Source organism: Wyeomyia smithii, chromosome 3, assembly GCF_029784165.1.
Source record: "Wyeomyia smithii strain HCP4-BCI-WySm-NY-G18 chromosome 3, ASM2978416v1, whole genome shotgun sequence".
Classification (NCBI taxonomy): Eukaryota; Metazoa; Arthropoda; class Insecta; order Diptera; family Culicidae; genus Wyeomyia; species Wyeomyia smithii.
Genome location: NC_073696.1, coordinates 56,028,049 through 56,050,448, shown reverse-complemented (window position 1 = coordinate 56,050,448; position 22,400 = coordinate 56,028,049). Strand labels below are relative to the sequence as shown.

The 22,400-nt window shown below is 37.5% G+C and overlaps 2 protein-coding genes across 3 annotated transcripts in view; both read left to right on the top strand.

Moving 5' to 3' along the window:
* LOC129731375 (protein vestigial) overlaps window positions 1-22,400 on the top strand; it is an 80,891-nt gene that overhangs the window by 55,224 nt on the left and 3,267 nt on the right. For both annotated transcript variants that reach the window (XM_055691308.1, XM_055691306.1), the window contains exons 5-7: window positions 15,656-15,747; window positions 15,828-16,006; window positions 16,076-16,149. In XM_055691308.1, the coding sequence (XP_055547283.1) occupies window positions 15,656-15,747; window positions 15,828-16,006; window positions 16,076-16,149 (345 nt within the window). The remainder of the gene's footprint in view (window positions 1-15,655; window positions 15,748-15,827; window positions 16,007-16,075; window positions 16,150-22,400) is intronic.
* On the top strand, window positions 9,474-10,036 carry LOC129731376 (probable NADH dehydrogenase [ubiquinone] 1 alpha subcomplex subunit 12). Its single transcript, XM_055691309.1, has one exon. It carries the CDS (start codon window positions 9,561-9,563, stop codon window positions 9,996-9,998), a length of 438 nt encoding a protein of 145 aa, XP_055547284.1. The 5' UTR covers window positions 9,474-9,560; the 3' UTR covers window positions 9,999-10,036.

Below are 22,400 nucleotides of genomic sequence, written 5' to 3'. Positions count from 1 at the left end.
CATGGTTCTGAGGTTCGCAGCCGGATCAACTGTTGCCTCTTAGGCATTAGTTAGTTGGAAGATTGTCCTTCGCTGGAGTGTTGTTCCATTTAGTGTTGTGGAATAATTTGTTCACCAACTGAACTGCACCGTTGAACGGTTAGTGTGAGAAAGCAGTCGAAAAAATCTGGCAAAATCGACGTGGGTAAAGGGATACAAGGTCGTTTGCGTTTTTTTATTCGCTTTGTCGTGCATTTTTCCCTCCTTCATTTATTCGCCGCCGATTATCCGTGGGAAATTTTATTTAAATTACAAGTCAGCAAAAAGTCTGCACTTCGATTTTGTTCATCTTTATCAATAGCCAACATTTTGATTTAGTTGACTTGCGAAGTCGGGTTAAGTGAGATTTGCTGGCAATAGAGGGAATCGAATGTTCATAATTTGTTCGTTTTTTGTTGATAGTATGAAACATGGTATGAACTTGATGTAAACTAACATATCAGATTCTTGTCTACAAAATAATATTTAAATAGTTAATATTACATGTTGGTTCGTTCGTATGATACTAAAATAATAATTGATGAATTGATAAATTAAATGAGACTAGATTGACTATTTATTTTAAGGAATACAAATAACATTAAAATAAAAGTGAAGATCTTCCATTCTGTTGAATATCTTTCAAGAGGACATTACACTTAAAAGTATGCGTCAAAATTACGCCTTTAGCAAACATTCGTAAAGCTTGATGTATTTTGAATCTGGAATTTCAAAACTAGTTGTATGTCGGGGTTGGTAAAAGGGACAAAAGATGTCTTTGTATTAAACTGGTCAACACAGGTGCACTCCAAAAGCTCGAACCGGAAAAAATGAAAGATTACAGGTATTCAACCAAAAGCAAAGCAAAGCCTTGGTGCTACATTCCGATTCGAAACTTGACCTTCTGTTTACTATACACAGACTCCGCGGCCAACCGTTAAGTGTACAGGACAATTGCGGGGCTAGCGCTACGATCCTACTGACACTCCCTTTGAGTCTCTCCCGAGTCAAGACTCGAACCTACGATGACTGGCTTGTTAGGCCAGCATCGTACCTCGAGACCAGCTAGGGAGGCTATTCAACCATTTTTGTTAATTTTGGTGTCCCTAACCATTACCGTTTTTTTAGAGACTTAAATGAGTTTCCTCGTAAACATAACATTAAAGTGACGAACCCGGCGAGTAATTTCTCTACGACACTAGTAAGTTGGCGCATTTTGGTAATGGTTAGGGGGACCAAAACTCATAGGAATGGTTAAATAGCTATAATGTTTCATTTTTTCTGGTTTGAGCATTTGGAATACACTATTTTTCATTTTGTCGACCAGTATTATTCATTGTTCTTTTCAGAATAAATATTGAGAAATTATTCCGTGGCAGTTTTTATGAATTTTCGTACTTTTCTCCGGATACCTTTTATCAAAGTTTCAATCAACCTACACGGTCATTTTTTTTCACGATCTCATCATGTCTGCACTATTCGGAGCCGCTTTGGCACATTTTTTTCTATTTTCGCTGGCAATCCCAACATTTTTGATTGAGTGAACTTGGTGGCTATTAGAAAGATTGTTCAATGAGATCGACTTCATTGTCACAGTACCAGTGAAACACTAGCAGCCTATTGATTTCTGCCAAAACTCCAAACAGGCCTGTCTGAGCCTTTATGAACGAAGGAACACGGTTTTGCAGGTACTCTTCTCTCTACATTTCTGAGTTTATTATCTTGTGACGAAATCGTTGGTTTGCTGTCCATAACAGTAAATTCCTCGCTAAAAAAAGAAGTTAAATAATCAAATTTAGCGGGGGTTATCTCTTTTGGCAGTGGCCTTGTAAAATTTCCAAAATTCATCTTCACTTACGTTGGGCACCAGATTTTGTTTTAGCGATCTCTTTGGTTTTTTTTGCATAGAAATCACGATAAACTTCTAGCAGATGAATGAAATTTTGTATCATATTTACTGCGTCGCATGACTTGTATTCCCTAGTGTTCTTCTCAAGGATGCTCGTAAGAATATTTTCAATGTCGGCGAAGATATGATAAAGAGGAATGTCATGTCATGTCCCTCGCTATTGGCTTGCTTCCCGAGCACGGATAACAATAACATGGACGGAATAAATTCCACTGCCTACATATTTTGACTCAACAAAGTGTTTTGTTCCGTTTGTTTTTCTCGAAACTGCGTGGCCACGCCCTCATGGCAAAAATCTACGCTCAACTCGATACAAAAGACTGCGTGTAGAAAATTCAGCTTCAGTCAGTCTAGTTTGTCACACATTAGCGAGTGGAGTATAGCTGTTAAAGGTACGCGACATTGAGAAACGAGAGCTGCATACGAGTCAACTTCTAGGCACTGCGGAACATGTTACCTTTATTTTACATACGACAGCAACAGTTACCATCGTACGCTGCAGGATATTTTGCTGGCACATCTACTGGAGGGCATAGCGGAGAGCAAATTTTATTATGCGTGGCCAAGCAAAATATTCAATGCTACCGATGGTGCGATCATCAGCGTTCTGTAGCACGAATTTCTAACTGTAGATTATGGAATCGGTTTTTTTCAGAACCATACTGCCTATAATCGCATATTAGTCCTATCTGGAAAATCATCGAGTTGAGAAAACAGCGCTTGAAGATATTTTTCTTGTTTTGGGTATTTCACCTGTTTGGGTGGGTTATTCTTATTTTTTCTACATAATGTGATGAAATAGACCTTATTCATAGCTTCTTCATAAAAGAATTGACTTATCCCTGAAAAGTGCAATGAAAAATAAGGAAGAGACTGATATGCGATTATTCAGCCCATCGAGTAGCAGAATAATCGCATACAAGTCTCACTTTCAACCGCTCGGTGTAAGAGTAGTCATATTTTTTTCAAGTATTTTGAATATGGGAAGACATTTATGGTCGCTGACAGCTTTTAAATATGCTGGATGGAGAATGGCGGACACGTCTACCCATTACTTACCCTGACTTTAAGGTCGTCGTTGAAACAGCAAAATATAAGGTTGAAGTCTTGGATATGCTACTGAATAATTTCCATTTTTAACGTCCTCAGTGTTTCGCAATACGTGCTGGATAAAATTGTTCCGCATTAGCCCTTGCATTTAGCATATTGGAAAAGTGGTATTGAGAAAGGGTTTCCAATTTCATTACAACAGTGACTTGCCGTAAGACGACGGCGATTGAAAAAGGTACAAGCTGTTCTTAGCTAAGCAACTATAAACGATTTCGTCTGAGTTCAGACAATTTCAACTTAAATGATCATTTGAAGTGAGCAAACCATCCACAGGAAGGTAACCCCTTACAGAAAGCAGCTCTGCTCAAGGTTATTATCCCTCTGATTGACAAAACCAATATCGTTTCGGAAACGAACTTTCATAAAAAGCTGCAGTTTCAGTGTCTACCTAAAATTAGCCTTTGTGGGGAATTTATTTGAAACAACCTTGCATTTATTATTTATTTCATGATTTTTTAACAGTAAAAAGCTTTTAAACAGAACCAAATATTTGTTATACAAATTGAAGAGAAAAATATGGCCATAGGTACTCAGGAAAAACATTTGGTGGGACTGATATGTGATTATTTTTAAGATGGGACAATTTGATTGCACATTTTTTCTGACATTTTCAAATAAAACATACTTTTTTGTTTTCTCAATCAATAGTAGAGCAAGAAAAAGATGGAATCTGATATTTAACTCAAAAACGATAAAAATCCATATGGGACTGGTATGCGATTATAGGCAGTATAGATGCTTGAAGAAAAGAGTTATTAAAATTTTCGCAACTACTACTAGTGTAAATTTTCATGTATTCATGCATCGTTAGTTTTACAATAACGACCATCAAATATAAACGGTAGTGTTGCCTATAAACAGTTTATCGCAGCATATAACATGTACATTAAGTCCTACGTCACCATTTCATACAACCCTTAGGGCTGTACACTTTGTAGTATTTTCCTCACACGTGACTCAAAACTATATGCACACTATCGCCGCGTTTCGGCTGAATATAAAAACGAGTGTTCCCTTGATGAAGGCTACTGATCTTCTAAACAAACTTTACTGAAGACGGCTGTTTTTAGTGGTAGGATTCATGAGATAAATTAGGTTAAAAAAACTAAAAACTACACACCCAAAACTGGACCTCGATTTCGGCAAAAAAATCCGAGTTCACTCGACAACTTGGGGTTCAACCGATATTTCAGCAATAAAAAAGCAGGGTGCTGAAAGTCATCAAATTATTCTGCCGAGACACCGCCAAAAAAACTAAACTTGACGAATCTCGTCTGAATTTTTGCCAAGTTTATCGTTAAACGCTATTGAGTATTGATTCCGAGGTCAGCAAAAACGTTTGGTAACACAGCTGTCATTCTCATGTACGAGTTGGCCGCCATTTTTCTTTGTACAAATTTGTGCAATCGTACTTCCTACAAATTTGTGCAAAACGTACGAGCACACAGGAAGCAGGTAAAAAAAGGTCAAAATTTGTGCGAAATACAGATTTTTAAAAAGTGTAGTACAGATTCGTGCGATGTGATAAGAACCCAAATAACTGTAGTTTAAAATAGTGCAAACGCCTCGGGTACAAACAATCACTGAGCCTATATAACAAAAAGGTCGTTAGACTAGTTTGCCGCCTTTCGGCTAGATTTGCCGAGAGCACAGTCGAATGCTTACTAAAATTCTCGGCATAAAATGACATCTGTCAAATACTGGTTTCCCGAGTTTCTCAAAAAAAAAGACTCAGTCGAGATGGTTGCCAAGCACTTGGCTGTCCAAATCTCGGTACAAATAATACGAAGACTCGGCGAATTAGTACACTTGATATCCTGAACTGGGATTCTCGATTAAATTAGGTTAAAAAAATCAAAACAACATGCACACTAGAGCCGCATTGCGGTTGAATTCTGAATCATACTGCACGCCGACCACAACCCTTTGACCTCTCGGACAACTTTGCCAAAGATTACAATTCTCTAGGTTGACGGAATAACGAGACAGAGTTAGTTGAATCTGCCCATTTTTGGTGAGGTGATGCTGAACTTTTCGGGGTGCGGTAATATTCAACCTGCGTGTTACAATACTAAATGAAACGATTCAAAAATTGTACTGTCCGCCATGTTTGAATTTTTGTGATCTACTTAATTCCGCTTTTTCTTGTGATCAAAAATGATTACAACACGAATATTTAAAGCGAAATCAATTCATGTTCAAAAACTCTTCTTAATATGTTAACCAGGCTCGTTATTCAATATGTGGGGAAAAAGCTAAGTTAATATTCACCGTCAACTTCTTATCTAGCTTTAGCGCAGCGTAAAGCAATATTTTGCACCAAACTTCTTCATTTTGCTTTGGGCTGTGTTTCTGCCGCTCACAGATAAATAATACACTTACTGCTTACACCATCGCTGAGCAAAACAAGAGTGGGGAATAACTCACCGCGCACCGCGGTGTTCACTGCTGAGGTAAATTCGATAGCATTCAAAAAACGAACATGCATGGCAGTTTCGGGATACAGTGCAGGCAACGCAATCTACTTTCTTACCTTCATTTTCCCCTCATTTGATATTTGCTTAAGAGACACACAGTAAAAGCACTGCAGTGGGCTCTGTTGTGTAGTTTTGAGCGCATTGTTCTTTCGTGTGAGAAAGCCCCAGTTTATTAGTTAGAGTAGTTGTTTTCGCAGTGAATGATATTCTCCTACTTACTAGTGATTCACTGGGGAGAAATGACAAGCCTAAACTAAAATTAAATCATCTTTATTTTCATGGAAGGCCGTGATAACATTTTCAATACCATAATTGTTGGTGAAAGTTCGACTGTTGGAGTTGTTTGAGCATTGAATGTATTTTCGGCTGAGCAGTCCCAAAAAGCAACACGACTCTTGTTTTTTACTGTCCGACGTTTCGTTACTGATCAGTGACATCTTCAGGGAGAACTTCGAACAGTGAAAAATAAAAGTCGTTCTGCTTTTTTGAGACTGCTTAGCCGAAAATACATCCAACGCTCGAACATTTTCAATGTCTTTATAAAAACTCAACTAGAAATATAACGGTAGTGTTTTAAACCTTTCTTTATCGTATATTGGTCTTAAACAGCTAAGTTCTGGAAAAATATTTTTTTAAGTACTATTGTTTATTTTCAGTTTTTATTTTCGTAAAGTAAATTTATGGTATAAATTATAAAAAATAAAAAATATAAATAATAAATTATTTAAATTATTTATTTAATGAATGAAAAATTGAACCCTTCAAAAAGTTCACAGGAAATTACCAAAAAAACTGCGCAGAAATCTTGGAAATTTCGAAATTCACAGCGTAGTACACTGTGAACTCTTTTGTCTCAAAGATATCCTATGATATCCATTATTCTTCATTAACTATGAATGCATGAGCATGAGGAAGAAAATGGTTGCTCGAAAACCACCCAGTGTAATATTCTTAGTTGATTTTTACATTGGGTTCTATGAAAAGGAGTAAGACTATACGCTTTTCGCGATATCTTTTCCTAAACCATGAGCTTCGATAAGTTCTGAAAGCGTTTCGCAATAATTTTTCCTCTAGTGATATCAAAAAAACATTTGACTGTTCTGAATAAGAAAAAAACACCTTTTACATTTTGTATAATTTGCTCAGGCTATTTATACATTTCAGTCGTTCTGATAGTTCTTTTGAAGCCATCAATGTATCGTCCATCGGCGTTTCTGGACTATCTGAAACTTTCCGAGGTGTGGAAGACAATTTATTTTAAAGCAGACAATCAAACTATTATTTTGTAGCAGAAAAAATAGCAACATTGTTTTCGAGATACACTTATGTATTATTAGAAGATCAAAATATTCGTTTATTTTAACAACTCTGATTGATTCATAAATTTGGAGCATGAACTTGAGCGAATTTACGTTGTCTTACCGAATATTTACGATTTTTTCTTGCTCCATGTAAATTTTCATTTTTCATTTTAATTTACCTAAATAGTGCAAAGTGTTTCATATGACCCTTACAAACAAACTAAGCTATCTATCCAAAAAGTAACTTAAATCTCAATTTTATGGAATGCACCATTTAGTGTGTAGATGTGTTCTTAGTCTAGTCTAGTCACACTAACACAGCCAGTACTTGAAAGGATCCTGGAAAATGATATCCACCATTTCAAAAATGGTTTCCATACATTTTTCTTGTCAACGGCCAGACCTACTGTGTAGCGCAATATAATACAATATAATCTAAGATCGGGGACAATCCGTACCAACCGATCCATATGTAAGAAGTAATATAATTCGTTGGGAGTGACAAAGCTAAGAAAGTACACTCCTTTGTTGACCAATCTCCTGGGATGGAACATAGGTATTTCCTCCTTATGTTCGGGTTTCGAAACCAAGGATATATCGCCTTTACTCGCTTTATTTGTCACGGTTGGAACTTGAGTACTAACTCTAGTCCTAGCACTTTTTAATTTATGCCTATGGTTATAGCGCCATTACTCGCTCTCTAAAAGGATAATGGATTAGTAAATAATAATTAAGGTAATGCCAAACGTTAGTTTCAAAACTTTACTAATTCTTGTAAAATAATAGTTTGACCAGACTGTCAGTACAGTCTTCATATCTTGTTGTAAAGAATCTGGATAATGATTCTGTAAGAGAAATATAACAATGCAAGTCCTACTAAAGAATCATTTTCCTTTGGGGGTCGGACTTGCCTCCAGTACCCTTAACATTTACCCATCCAGACTAATTTTGATTAGTCTGGTGCGTATTTAGTATTGTTAAATTCATGATTATGATCAAAATCTAGTCAAATTTTGGAACGATTTTACCAATCTTAGCTTCCTATCTTCTAATCCAGAGAATATCAGCGAGTATTGCTTCAAGTACATCAAAATGGCTAGTCAACACGCGTTTGCTCTGAAATACACAACACTATACAAAATCTACTTGGTCAAAAAAGCACTAATCTTTTGCAAATCTTCGGCAATCAAACCAAAATAATATAAACTTAAAATATAGAAACGCTGGTCACTAAAAGCTCCAGTTTAGTTCCTTCAAGCTTCGAAATCGCTCGACATCGTATCCTGGTGGACAAATAACGTGATTCTTTCGATCGAGCCGCCTTCCCAATTCAACAATTCTCCTTTTCAAAACTTCAACTCTGAATTTTTTCGGGTAGTCGCTAAAAGCTATAATTTCTCAGTAATGCTGCTTCGTCGTGAAAATTCGAAGCCGCGAGTCCAATGCCGTTGCTTTTTCTTCTGTCAGTTACTTCTTTAATAAACAATTAGCACAAAACACTTATTCACTTTGCAATTATACTTATAACTTACAAGCTCTTCCATATTACACAAATTTTTCCATTTAGTGTGTAGATGTGTTCTTAGTATGTAAACTACCAGTTGTAAAAACTCTACTTGCACAACTTACATTTCTTATCCTGTTTTATAAATGTATAAGAAATTTGAAACATTGAATTGTATAATTCTAGTCTAGTCTAGTCTACACTAATACATGAAGATGAAACATTGGATTGCATAATTATGCAAAAAGTAATGTTGAATAATGATGTGGTAAAAATTGACTTTTCTCACTAAAGAAAAAGTTGGTGAAAAATACCTACCGTTCTGCATCAAATTTCGAACACTTGAGCTATGATGTAACTTCTTACACTGAAAAATCAACGAAAAATGAAATGACGACCATAAAATGGTCGTAATGCGCGAAAAACATTTTTCACAGAGGTCGAATTTTGGTAATAAAATTCGAATATTTGTAAGCGTTGTTCAGGCGTAAGTCTGTTCGTGGTGAAATGGCAAACCAAACTGAGTACATAAGATTTTAACAGTTGTTAGAATTCCCGCGTGAACTGCCAAATCTGAATACACGAAAAACCAAATAGCAAAAAAATCACCCTTTATATAGGCGAACCGTCTCAACACTGACTGTCACCTTTGTCAACGCCTGCTAGTTCCCTGGATGTGCTCCTACACTACCGTGAGATGATAAAGTGACGTAAGTGCCACTTTCTCGAATATGAGTTTTTAATGCCAATTTGTTCATTATTCGAAGACCTATCTTTTGGTATCTTCCTTTTTGTTGTTACTTATTCGTACAAAAGTGACAAAGAATTCTTTTGTTTTTGGGCCGTACTGAAAAACTGATCACTTGGATCTACGTCACAATGTCATCTCACGGCAGTACAGTAAAGAGCTATACATCACTGAGTAAAGTACATTGCGAGGAACGAAATGGTATATAGTAATCATACTTTTGATTACTCTATCTATAATAATGTGGTTTTTATTCTGAAGTGCTCGAAGTTTGAGACTGTTCGAAGTTTGAGTTAAAGCGGTATATAACAGATAAAATACCAAGCAATTGAAAAGGATATTATTAGTAGATAGGCATAGGATTAATTAAATCTTCTCGCCAAAAGTGATACTTTTAAACCCAGCAACCATTGCAGTACCCATCAAAATTATAGTTATACAAATATTCTCGGCCAAACAGCTTTCCTACCGAGAATCTTACAAACCGCAAAAGATGAATCGTTATATTGGACTTGATAAACTCGGGAAAGCTCTGGACCTTATTCACGCCAACGGCGGAATACGAGCCTCCCTTCGAAAGCTGTATCGAATGAGCACACTGAAGACCGGTTATCTGGTTGGCCAGGACAAGTATGGCAACAGGTACTATGAAGATCGAACCCAGTTCTTTCCCCGCAGTCGTTGGGTGGTGTATGCAGAACATTTCGGTGAGTCTTACGACGCGTCTCAGTTGCCAGCAGAATGGTTCGGTTGGATGCATCACAGTACCGATAGGGCACCGAATCGCGACGGCAAACGTGTGAAATATCCGTGGATGCTCGATCATAGCGAAAATCTGTCCGGAACAAAATACGCTTATATGCCGTATTCAACTACTACACCGAAAGTTGAGGCTTGGGTTCCGCCGAAGGACTCTTCAAAAAATGTATAACTTTTAGTTAGTTCATATAATATGATGTTATAAATAAAACGAACAGCTTTTCCGCAATCTAAACATGTCTTCTATGTATTTCATGTATTTATATCTGCACGTTCCACAATCGTACTCCCGGCACGAAGATGAATGAGGCGTACGAAACACGCTGAAAATGGTTGACATTTTAGCAAGCTCTACTAAATAGTAGATGCAAAGATCTCCACAAACAACGCGACAAGATTTCGCGTTTGACCGCGAATGTTTGGTATGAGCTTCTCCTCCGGCGCTGCCGCTTCGTTCGTCAACGCTCAACAACCGTATCGTGGAATGCCTGAACTTCGAGTAAGGGAACCGAAATATCTGAAAATGTTTATTTATTCGACGAATTTCTCCGCTAAATTTAATGTCACTGTTAAAAAGATCAATTACGAAGGCGAAAATTTTGAGTCGAAAAAACAATCATCACACAGCATCGCACGCCGGGATTGGAGTTGACGCCGTCAATTTGATGTTGCGGTGCGCTTACAAATACATATCCGTATGCTCTCGAGGTGGCGGCGGCTTGCACGCGCGGCTGTTCAACAGCCGCGTCGCAAGCGATAACGTTATTTCAAATATTTGCACTGCTCAGATGCATGAAATAGTCAAAATATCTGGGACTGTTTTTTTCTTCCCTTTTTTTTGCTTTACTCCTACCGATCTGGGTCTCACTTCTACCGGGGTTGATGGCTACACTACAGCAGCAGCATCGCACAATAGTCAGCGAGTGGATTTTTGATGCCAGCTAATTTCATGAATGAGCAAGCGTTGTTTAAATTATCCGTGTAAACTATCCGAGGAATTCTACAACACAAACACCTCGCATGCTGGTTTGACCACAGGAAGTGCCGTCGGGGCTCGGTCATTAATTCACCGAGCTCAGAAAAGAGAGCGGGCTAGGCTAGCTAACCAGCGGAACAATTGCTGTCATCGTAGCCATCACCACCTAGTTTATTGAGTCGTACGCTAATTACTAGCGGAGAGGAGAGACTTTTCTGAAGCAACTGTACCGATTGAACTAACAAATCTGATTGCGAACGTGACTCGGCTTTTTACATGCCGATGGGGAAGTATTCTATTTTAAGTGCAAATTATGCGATCTGGCTTTGACCGAATAATTTTGTTTGTTTTTACTCGAACGGTAATTGCAAGAGAAGTTGAGAATAATTTTAAAGTCTATCAATCGTGGTGGTAGATTTGACATTCTTCAACTGCGAGTGTAAAATGAGAAAAAAAAACAGAAATTTATCCACCTAGTAGTATGATTTTACCTTTCTCAGATGAACTTAATATTTAGACACAATAGATTAGCACAAACATTACAATTCTGAAAACAAATTGAACTCGATAATCAGAGAGGTAACCAATATTTCTAACTAAAATCATCGCAATCAAAATGCTAAGATTTGCAACAAATTTCCATGTTGAGATTTCCACAAGTGTTTCTCTGGCCAGTTTTATTGTAAGAAAATATTATTTTGCCAATAGGAAGTAGTCTTATCAACACCACAATCACAATTCCCTGAAGATGACTTATATACTTTTGGGAGTTTCATTAAAAGATTTATTTTGTCGAGAGTCCTATCGAAACACCTCGTATCTTTTGTCAATATTACACCAGACTTTCAACTCCCTGGAAAGGACCACGTAATAAATATCTTTCAATGAGTTTATTTTTTAATGAATAAACGAGATGTGAAATGAAATACAGTCAAGTTTTTTTTACGCAGGGGAAACTGACCTCGTGAAAAAATACCGCGTCAATTCGAAAATCCGCGTAAAAAACCGCGTTAATTCAAAAACCCGCGTAAAGTGAATCACCAAGCAAGGCTTTATAAAGAACCCAAAACGCTCTATGACCAGTATTTAAAATTGTCCTTTTTGATGGTCATTTGGGTTATTACGGAGGACGGAGAGTTTTTGTTTGTTTTTCACTAAGTCTTTTACTCAAAAAAAAATTGGACATTTTTGGTTAAACCGCGTTAAATCAAAAATCCTCGTTAGAAAATCTCGTGAATCCGTGTAAGAAAACCTGAATGTACACTTAAGCTACCTTTCACGCGGACGAAACGTGTCGTGTAAAAACACGTTAATCACAAGATTGGGCAAAAACCGTGTAACTTCCGACATCCATGAAAAAAACTGCAGCAATTTGGAAATACGCATAAGAAGAACCTCGTGAATTTCAAAATCCGCTTGGAAACTTGCAAATAAATATAAAAGTAAGGAATCAGTGAATATTTGAGAATTCGACGATGCACATTTAACCGACGCTCCGAGAAAAACGATTTGGCAAAAAATTCATTGAAGCATACCGCGTCAAGACTAAGGTTGTGCGAAATACCACGAAATTTCGAGTTTCTCTGAACTAAACGGAGTTTGTCAAATTTGTACACACATATTTCTAGAAAATAGTGACAACTTATGATTTTTAAATAGTTTTCCAGCTGTTGTAAACTCTAATCCCAAAGTTTTAGTACGTATAAAACTGTGGAAAATCTGAGTTTACGACATTTTTCTTAATTTCTTCTTCAACTTTGTACACATTTTTCACTCAAGTAAACTCTAAAAATCTCGTTACCCCTATTTTAAATATAAACCAACTAAAAAGTATGCCTTAATTTCATAAATTATAGTTATTTCATGGAGAATTTTGAAAAACAATGTTCAGTTTCGCAAACATGAAAATTTCGTGTAATTAGGCACAGGCTTAGTCAAAATCGACTTTTCTGGAAAGTCTGTGTAAAAATATTACGCGGTATTTTTACACAGACACATTCATGTTGAAAAAACGTAAACAAAGAATACTTTCCGTATGATTTTCAGAATTAGGTTTTAAAAATTGAACACACGGGCTGAGAGCTTACAATCGTATGATCAGTCTGTGATAGAAAACAGTACCTATTTCACATCATTACAAACTGACTCAATAATATTAATACACATACATCCATTTACTTATTTTTTTATAATTAAGATTGGAAAGTGTCCGACAGTAGTTTCATGCTTAATCATTTGGAAATTCATCAGTTAAGAGTATAATGGACAGACCTATTACGGTTACCCTCTTTCTTTGAAAAGAGAGAGGTGAAAGGTGGAAACATGATTGAGTAATAAGTTACAAAATATCGAAAGTCTTCAACAAACATTTAAAGTTTAAAATATTGCTCACATACTAAATTTATTATATACACTAAAATCGGATCAAACATTGAAAACATGTATTCAAATCAAGAGGTCCATCAAAACACTTAAAAAATTTGTTTAATGTATTTTTGAATAATTCGAGGTACTACACTATCCCTCCCAAAGGGGGATGTTGTGGTAGAATCAATCCAACCACGTCATAATTTTTAAAAAGCAATAACCCAACGTTTCCCATGGGCACAGATGCAAAATGGAATGCCTTCTACAATAGCATTGCCTGAGCAGTAGCGATCTACTAACGTTCGGAGGCTAGTTAATTACACGCTGTTGAAAAATCGTACAAAAACGATCGCTAGATAAAAAACAATTGTGTTTTGAGGTTAGTGCGGCATGTGCGGATCCTAATAAATCCAATAGCTAGACCATCATAATTTGACATTCGAAACTAATTTTGTTCAGATTAACCGTAAAGTCTTCAAAATTCCAGAGTTTCATTAGCTTCACTTATATACAAAGACATTTTGCACAAACTAAACATCTGATTATATTGAAGTTCATTAGCGTTCTATGGGGTAACTTTAATACTAAATTGTGAAATTCGGATCAACCATATTTCAGCCTATTTAGCCTGGTTGAAAACATAAATTTCCATAGTGATTGCAATACCTTTCTAGAAGAGAAGCGAAAAGATCAATTGAATTTTGCCTTACAACTCTTTCGCTTTCGCTTTAAAATATGCCTTGAATATTCGGCTTAACCGACAATTGTCGCAAGAATCCACATTTTACTACTTGTGTGTCGTCATTAATTTTTCTCAATAAACAACAATAAAATCAAAATATAAACAAATTCATTGCTGTGGTATTTTTTAAATAATTGCAGACGTTTTGCTAGCAGAAATTTTTACGCCGTACGATATCGTCTATCGTAGCGGTAATAAATAAAAACTAAATTGTTGACTGACCGCTGCGCAGTGAACATTTTCTTGTTTAATTGCTAGGAATTTATTTGAGTAAAACATCTCTCGGTCCCACGCACCCACAAGCAGTAGCTTGAAGCTGTCTGACTTTTCTGACATGAATCTTTAGCTGTTGTTTTTTATATAAATAAAACTTTATTTGTGCTGAACCACATAAGACCCAGCTCAGTTTCTTTGATGGCAACATATTGACTTTAAGCAGCTACCGATTTCACACTCAAATAAACCGACACAAGAAGAAGTCAGAAACCGATAGTCAGAAGAAAACTCTCTCTCCAGCAAATAACCGACTTCCTTAAGGCTGCACTCCGGTATGCAAGGTAGACTTCCCTATTGCGGCCATTTAAGACATTTTCACCCATTATAGAGAAATATACCAGTTGAAAATATGTACAAAGGGTATTCGAATCGTGCACTAGATTAAACACTTCAACGGCCAATGATTCCAAAATCAACTCTTCTACTTTGATCACTTCCATGAACTGAACTACTAAAGTGGTAATTACGAATTAAACAGTTCTAGCGGAAAATTTGTAACTATTTATATCCTTCGATGATGGTATAGTAATCGTTGTTTAAGAAAGCTAAATTATGTTATATAATAATATGAAACGACAGAGAACAAACAATTAAATACAATTTTATTTTTCAAATCGTTTCACATGCACGTAACAATACAACAAAACCAATCAAAAAGAGATGAGAGCATGAGATGATACAACTTTGAATTTTGGTAACGGATTGGCAAATTTGCCAATCCCGAGCAGTGCAAGCAAACTATGTTCAACCTCTCAAGTAAACGGTCATCTTTTGCATCACCCGCCGCCGCCATGATTTTGTCCAAATTGCCCCGACTGCTTTGATCCACACCGCGCACCAGTAAGGAACTTTACCTTTTCTTGCTAACTCCCGAATACCAACCCCTTCACGCTGAACCCCAACCCCTCCCTGACAAAATCCTTGCAAACCATTTGAACAAGTATCAAGCGCTCGCTTTTCCCGCCGTTTGTATCTCTCTGTTCGTTGGAATTCTGTTTTCCTTTCGTATTCGTGCTTGTACAACTTTTTGCACCCACTCCTGCTACTTCAGCAGGACGCTGAAAGGTTACAGCTTCCAGCTCTCGGAAATCGATTAAATGTTATTGTTATTTCATTTGGTGTTGGTTGAACTGGGAACAACCCGCACTGTTCAACAACATCACCGATCAGCTAGGTATGGCAAGCAGATCGATGCAACTTGCTTTTTACTGTCTTCATTTCGTGACTTATGCTGCGTTTTCGGCGGAGCTAACATGAAGACCACTACATAGTGGAATACCGCTTTTAGCGGACAAAATTGTTGGGAAATGTCACTCATCAGGGTTTGTGCAATGTACAGTAAATAAGATTCGGGGAAACCATCATTTCATCTCCGATGGGGAATCATACCGAGTCAATACGCAGTGAAACGGTTCTTCAATTTACCGAAACATGTTTCTTTTCTCTTTTTTGTTTCTTTTCACCGCAGAAGGTTACAGTTCCATGTCGAGTAGAAATTTCCCTCCCTCTTTCTGGAACAGCAACTACGTTCATCCTACTCCTGCGCCTACACACCACCAGGTAAGACCAGATCCTCCTGGCTACAACAAACAATCACCAGCAGCGGCGGTTCGCTCACATACAATCCCTTTTTTGTACAGGTTTCCGACCTCTACTCGACCGACGGTGGATACTCGACAGATCCGTGGCACGCGGCCCATTACGGTTCATACGCCCATGCCGCGCACGCACATGCCGCCCACGCGCACGCCTACCACCACAACATGGCGCAGTACGGCAGCTTACTGAGGTTACCACAGCAATATGGACACACGTCTAGGTGTGTAGATTTTTTTCCTAATTTTATCTTAGTCAAGCTTTAATAAAAAAAACTTGTTTTTCTCGGCAGGCTTCACCACGACCAACAAACGGCGCATGCCCTGGAGAGTGCTGCAGCATATTCTAGTTATCCCACAATGGCAGGTAGGTTTAAATATTGACTTAATTGATTATATTTCAAATCTGATCTGATTCAAATTTTGCTGAAAAATACTTCTCCCAACCAGAAAAAAAAAATTAGAAACATGAAAATACATAGCTATTGCTTCAAATATTAGCAACCCCATTACCTAACTGATTCTCGATAACATAAAACCAATCAGTCAATTTATAGAAAATACTTCTTTTTCCCCAGCTGAATTTAAAAACTCTTCAACCTTTGAAGTTCTTTTCTGCAGGGGTGTTGTTTTGCTCCGCTGCTTATCATTATAAAACGAAATAAGAATCATTTTCTATTAGTCATTTATTGCAATCAGTTTCGAACATTCTTCACGTGGCAAGCTGCTTCACACCATTATTTTTTATTAATTTAAAAAAAAATTCTCGCTTATACTCTTGGCAAATGGCCACTGAGTGAAATTTTTTGACATGAAACACTTTTGACATCCTCGTCAGCATGTCTTCCTACAAAATTAAATCAACCGTGCAAATGAATTACCCTGCATCCATCAGCTCAAATCATTATCATGATGATGGCAGAAGCTACAATTTACTGCAATCATCACTCATTTTTGATATTGAAGAGCTACCAGTGTTTACCACTCTGGTCTCAAACCCAGCCAGCCCTGGCGTCTTGATGGCTTAGAATACCGACGGTTGAGCAAGCCAAAAGACAGTCGACGAAGGAATGTACGGCTTGTCCGCACTGTTTTGCTCCAGAATGTGATCTGAAATGACAGTTTTTTTTATCAGTTTTAATTCTGTGTCTTTCGCGTTCTCCTGCGGGATATCGCGCGCTTCGAAATCAAATTCTTCGAATTCCATTCCCTCGATCCTGATTCATTTTGTTTAGAACGCTTCTATGTCTTCTCGTTTGCTGTTCGTCGCTAATATTCTAGCCGGTTCAAAGTGATTCATATGTTATTGATCGTCATCATTACATAATGGTACAAGATTGCTACCAGTTTCAAGCGGTGTTTAGAAATAACCTCAAAAGAGACTGTTGAAAAAATGTTATTGAACAATGTAAACCTATGGTCTCTAAATACTTTGTTCATGGGTTCAGAATTGAAATCTTTCTTGTGCAGAAATGTTAAAGCCAATAAACGACACCATCAGATATGATGTATCGTTCCGATGAGGACAAAGCTACCGCGTGGCTGCAGAAAGAGACTGTGACTCGGAAAACGAAACAAAAAACTTTCCCGAAACAAGTTGAATCTTCAAAATATGTATTGTCAAATCTACATTCTAACGTCGCGGCGTCACCATCGCCGATCTTTGTCTAAAACGTGATTTGCCGCGCTCCGAAATCGGCACAGCGAGAGAGTAAAAAAAACACAAGCCGGGAATGTCTGGCGGTGGGTCGGATGGACCGACAAATCATCGAATGTATCAAAAACATGCGCGTATACCATCAAACGCAAGATTGACGAACATCGCGAACAGAACCGCGATAGGAATCTCCCTCTGTCATCGTCATCATCATGTCTCATTCGGCGATGCAGGGAAATGCCTTTCATGTGACTGAAAGTGGTGAACTTTGGCTGTTGTTTGGTATAAATATCTTTGGAAATTGGGAAGCAAGTTGTAATTATGTAAGTGTTTTTTTTTTTTCGAATTAAAGATGGAAATATCCTTAATACTCTAATCGAATACCGTCAAAAGCTGCTGTTATAATCGCAAGCTGTGTAACAACAAAGTAAAACGTATATGTGTCGATTACGTGTTGGTTGAGCGTCAGAGCGTGTTGTAGAAAAAGTTCGAGCCTATGAAATTTATTATTCGTTTTTGCGGCGAGACTACATCAAAACTTCACCCTACGTGCTACAACTGTCAAATCGTATATGAAAAAATCACAAGGGTTGTGTGCGAAGCCACGACCGCAGATGCTCAAAAATCAACCTCAGATGCCATTTTGAATCTTTTCAATGTTACCACATTATTTCCAGAGTTGTTTCATTACTGTTGGATGAAAATTAATGTTATTGATCATTACCAAACGCAACAAGGAAAGTAATTTGCACACAACGCATCTGTTATTTACTAATGGAACTGCCGCTGCACCTACCGCTGATGTTGCTACCACCTCTACCGCTACTAATACCCGCTGCTGGTACTCTTCAATTAACAATTTGTTGATTCATTTACTATCGGATTTAATGCTGCTTGCATCTTTGTGCTATACCCGACAGTGAGAATAAGACACTCTTCTAATAACACAGTTCAAAGCTATTTTTACGCTGAAAACTTGACGGTCAACGGGCTTGTGTGTTGCTAACATACTGATGCTGCCGCTACCACACAAAGCAACTTTTTCCTAGAGCAGCGCTTCTCAACCTTTTTTTCTCCGCGTACCCCTTGGCGATATTTTTCATATCGATTGTACCCCCTGGTTTGAAATGTTCTCGCAGTGTGGGAGAGAGTAGTGGTAAATCATGTTGTGGTAGTCTAGTTAAGGTTGCAAATTGAACTATGGTTTATTTGATTGCTACAGTCATGTTTTAAGAGCAAGATTGAACAACAAAATAAATAATATAAAGAAAAATTGCTCTGTCCGCCATTACTGATTTTTCTTTCGCGTACCCCCTGAAGGCTTTCGAGTACCCCCAGGGGTACGCGTACTCCAGGTTGAGAACCGCTGTCCTAGAGGATGAAGTAGTGCTGCTGCACCTCCCGCAGAGACAGGCCAAAAAGTGCATGCCCGGTTTACTGGGAATATAATTTTGTAGACCGTGCTAGAAAAAAAACAAGCATCAAGCGACCAATCAGAAGCAGGGTTGCGAGTTTTCACGTTTTCACTGTCAGTGATAGATTCTCAGTTGAAGCTGCAAACTACGACTGTCAGTTTAAACAAAACAAACTGAAAGTGAAAATTACTCTCAGCTCCAATCAGTAAACAGTGATAATGCTGACTGGCAGAATTGCTCTGATTGTTTGCTACAAATGGAAATCGATTGACAACAGAGTTATTAGCACCTGAAAATGGACATATATTTTCCTTGTTCCGTTTTTAGATTTCCATTTTACACCTCTATGTAGCCAAATTTCCTCAGAGACGTAGTTCTACGTCAAAAATGACCACATGTGATATATTTTGATGTAGTCAGGCCGCAAAAACAAAATCGACATAAATAAAAATTGGCAAGCGATAGTTACGCTGTTAGTCATCACTTTCAACAGAAAATTTTTACATTTAAAAATCCGCTTTGCTCGGCAAAGCTGTGGCATATATGATAAGAAACAACTTTGTTGGAAACACCATGCTCCTATCTGCCATTAAATATAAAACATCGAAAACTTTTCTGCGGAATGTCGCTTGAAATAAATTTTTGCTATATAACTTTTCATAGTGATTTTCTACACTTTTTAATTGTTCTGCAATGTTGTTTGCTATGACAAAACGCACAATTTCACCGAAGAAAGTATATTTTTATTTTTTATATGTCTTTGTTTATTTAAGATTTTCATTAAAATAAAGTACTATCAAAAATCTACAAAATGTGCAAATATTTGCAGAAAAAACCAACATAGAAATATTGAAGTGTATGTCAAACATAATTTATCAGTGCATTATTTGAATAAAAATCTTCAGTTTAACTCAAAATAACGGGGTGACTTAAAACATGGAATTTTTCGAGGCTCTCTCACTCCACAACAAATACGCTTAGAGAGAAATAAGAGTTTGTATATGTAAGCAATCTGTCTTCGCTTTATGCCAGTATTTTTTGTTTTGCTTGTTCAGTTTTGTTCAAAATGGCGTCGGAACAACAAGCATTCTGCAAACGCATTGTACAGTTTACGATGAACTGCACAAAAAAAATTAAAAATAATTTCTCGGTAAACCATTTTAAAAACGAAAAATCTTCCGGTTTCGACTGTGTATGATTTACTGCAAATCTCAACAATCATCTGTCAAAAAGGTGGTGGAAGGCACGCCAGTGTAGTGGACAGAAAACGGCTTTTTCTTTCTTGTCTAAATCATGGTTCAAACCTAGTACTTTGGCTATCAATCAAGATGTATACCAGAACGAATGTTTGAACAAAATTTTAATTCAATTTCTTCCAATACACCGATAAAAGGTATGTGATAGCCAAATAAAATAATATCTCATTACGTCATAAAAACACAAACCTTTCTGAACAATAACTTGGCTCCATTTAGGGTAAACACGCAACCCAACGAATCTACCTCAGTGTCGTCTTATCAAAAATTTTTTTAGAATTTTAAGTTTCTTCGGTCAAAATTAACTGGTGATTAACGAACTGAAAACAGTTGAATCATGAGATGCATTCGAAAAGTCAACGTGAAGGCCGTACAACGCTCTTGTTTCGGCATTATAAGAAAGCTTCATCAGAATAAATATCTGGGAATCAATAAAAATCTGCATACGGACTCTAAAAATCTGCGAACGTTTGCGGTAGAAAAATGGATGAAAATTGCCGATTTTTCATGGGTTTACCTTCACTGACGAAACTACCCAAGCAGCATCAATCATAGTAACCCATGAGTCAACGGAAAAAAAAAGTACCCCTTGAGTCAATATAAAAAAACTTGACAGCTCTGTCAGTCGAACTGTAGCCATTATGGCGAAAACAGTGATGCTACTCCCTTAAGAAGTGTGCGCATTCGAATAATGGTACCCCGAATACGTCCGTTCCGGCAACTACAACATCTTGGCACTATCGGACAACAAATAGAGCATCGAAAGAAAGCCCGGTTCCGAACGACCGACGACCCTGAACGACAAGAAGCTCCAAAGGATGCAGAAGAGGAAGATCAAGCGAAAAGTGGCTACATCGCTGCGTGCGCTTGACTGGGCGGTCAGTGCAACCGACATAAAATACATGTCAGGAAGCAGCAGTCCCGTCCATTGGTCTCGGAGCTGCAGGCAATGAAGCGAGCGGCAGCGCCTGAATAAGATGGTTAGGTCGAATTTCCCGGCGAATCGCGACGAGGCGGTAGTGATGGACGATGAGACCTTACTCACCCTGGATGGCAACGACTGGTAGGGCACTTCGTATTTTACTTCCCCCACGAAGGAAGAGAGAACCGAGGTGAAGTTCATTCCACACACCAAGTTCCCCAAGAAGGTGCTGCTGTGGCTGTCAATCAGCGAGAAGGGGATGACAAAACCGGTGGAGTCACCTCTCCGGTCGTCGTTGGTTTCCTAAAGAGAAGCGGAATTGGGCTGACGGAAAGTTATACAAAATAAAAAAATAGTGACGCAAACCTATTCCAACTTCCAAAAATCAATCAAAATTTATCAGCTCGTAGTCGGCAGCGAGGATAAAAAATTTGCTTATAGATTTTAAGTCATCTGATATAATTGGCGCCGTTAAACATTGAATTGTATTTGTGCCGTGTCAAATAAATGATTTGTGAAGAAAAAAAAATCAAAATTTATCAAAAATACCGATGGTGCGGCTATTTAGCTAGCTTAGTAGATAACGGACTTCTATTGGATTCCATTACATCAGCCTGGTCGTAAAATTATTATAAGAGCACTTCCTACTGACCCGTACAGGTGTGTGCGGCCTTCATAGCGATGCACTTAGACACGAATCGTTCTATTTTTTTGTAGAATATGAGACCGAGTAGAAACACAAATCCAATTGGCAGGAGACCAAGTGTAAGGGAGAATGTATAAAGTTTTCTACACTTTAAATTTGGCACCCCGCACATAAGAAGACACTCATTTATCAATAAATAATAACATTTAATTATTTTTATTAATTTTTTTTTGCGCAGTGCGTCGTCCCGTATCCAAAACAGTATTTCATAGGTCCGTCTTATCAGCACAGACGCACAGCGGGGCCCTTTTGAAAAAAGACAGTCAAAAGTCTTTTCTCAGTTTTCCTTACATTTCAAGTGTTTGGTGTCTTCGGAAGAGTTGTTAAGAATACTGATTATAATTATCTGAAATTTTCATTTAATTGCTTGGTTAGCTAGTATAACACTTGAAAAAATTAACTTTTTTATTTCTCGAGATATTCAATTCCTATCTTCGGTGTAGTTGTAGAGCTATCCATTTAATGGAACTTTGCCGGAGACACAAAATTCCTAGGTCTTATCTCTAAAAGATATTACTTTTATTAAAGACTACCTCAAAACTAGTTTTTTCACTCAAATTATATATTAACTACTTCTGATCAACTTGAAAAGCTCTAAAAAGTCGTAGATAATAAGAAATACCAATTTTCCCAAAAAATAGGTTAATTTGTTTTAACCAACT

What these genes read in the sequence shown, in the direction of transcription:
- LOC129731376 (XM_055691309.1), top strand. Translation starts at nt 9,561, where the DNA reads ATGAATCGTTATATTGGACTTGATAAACTCGGGAAAGCTCTGGACCTT.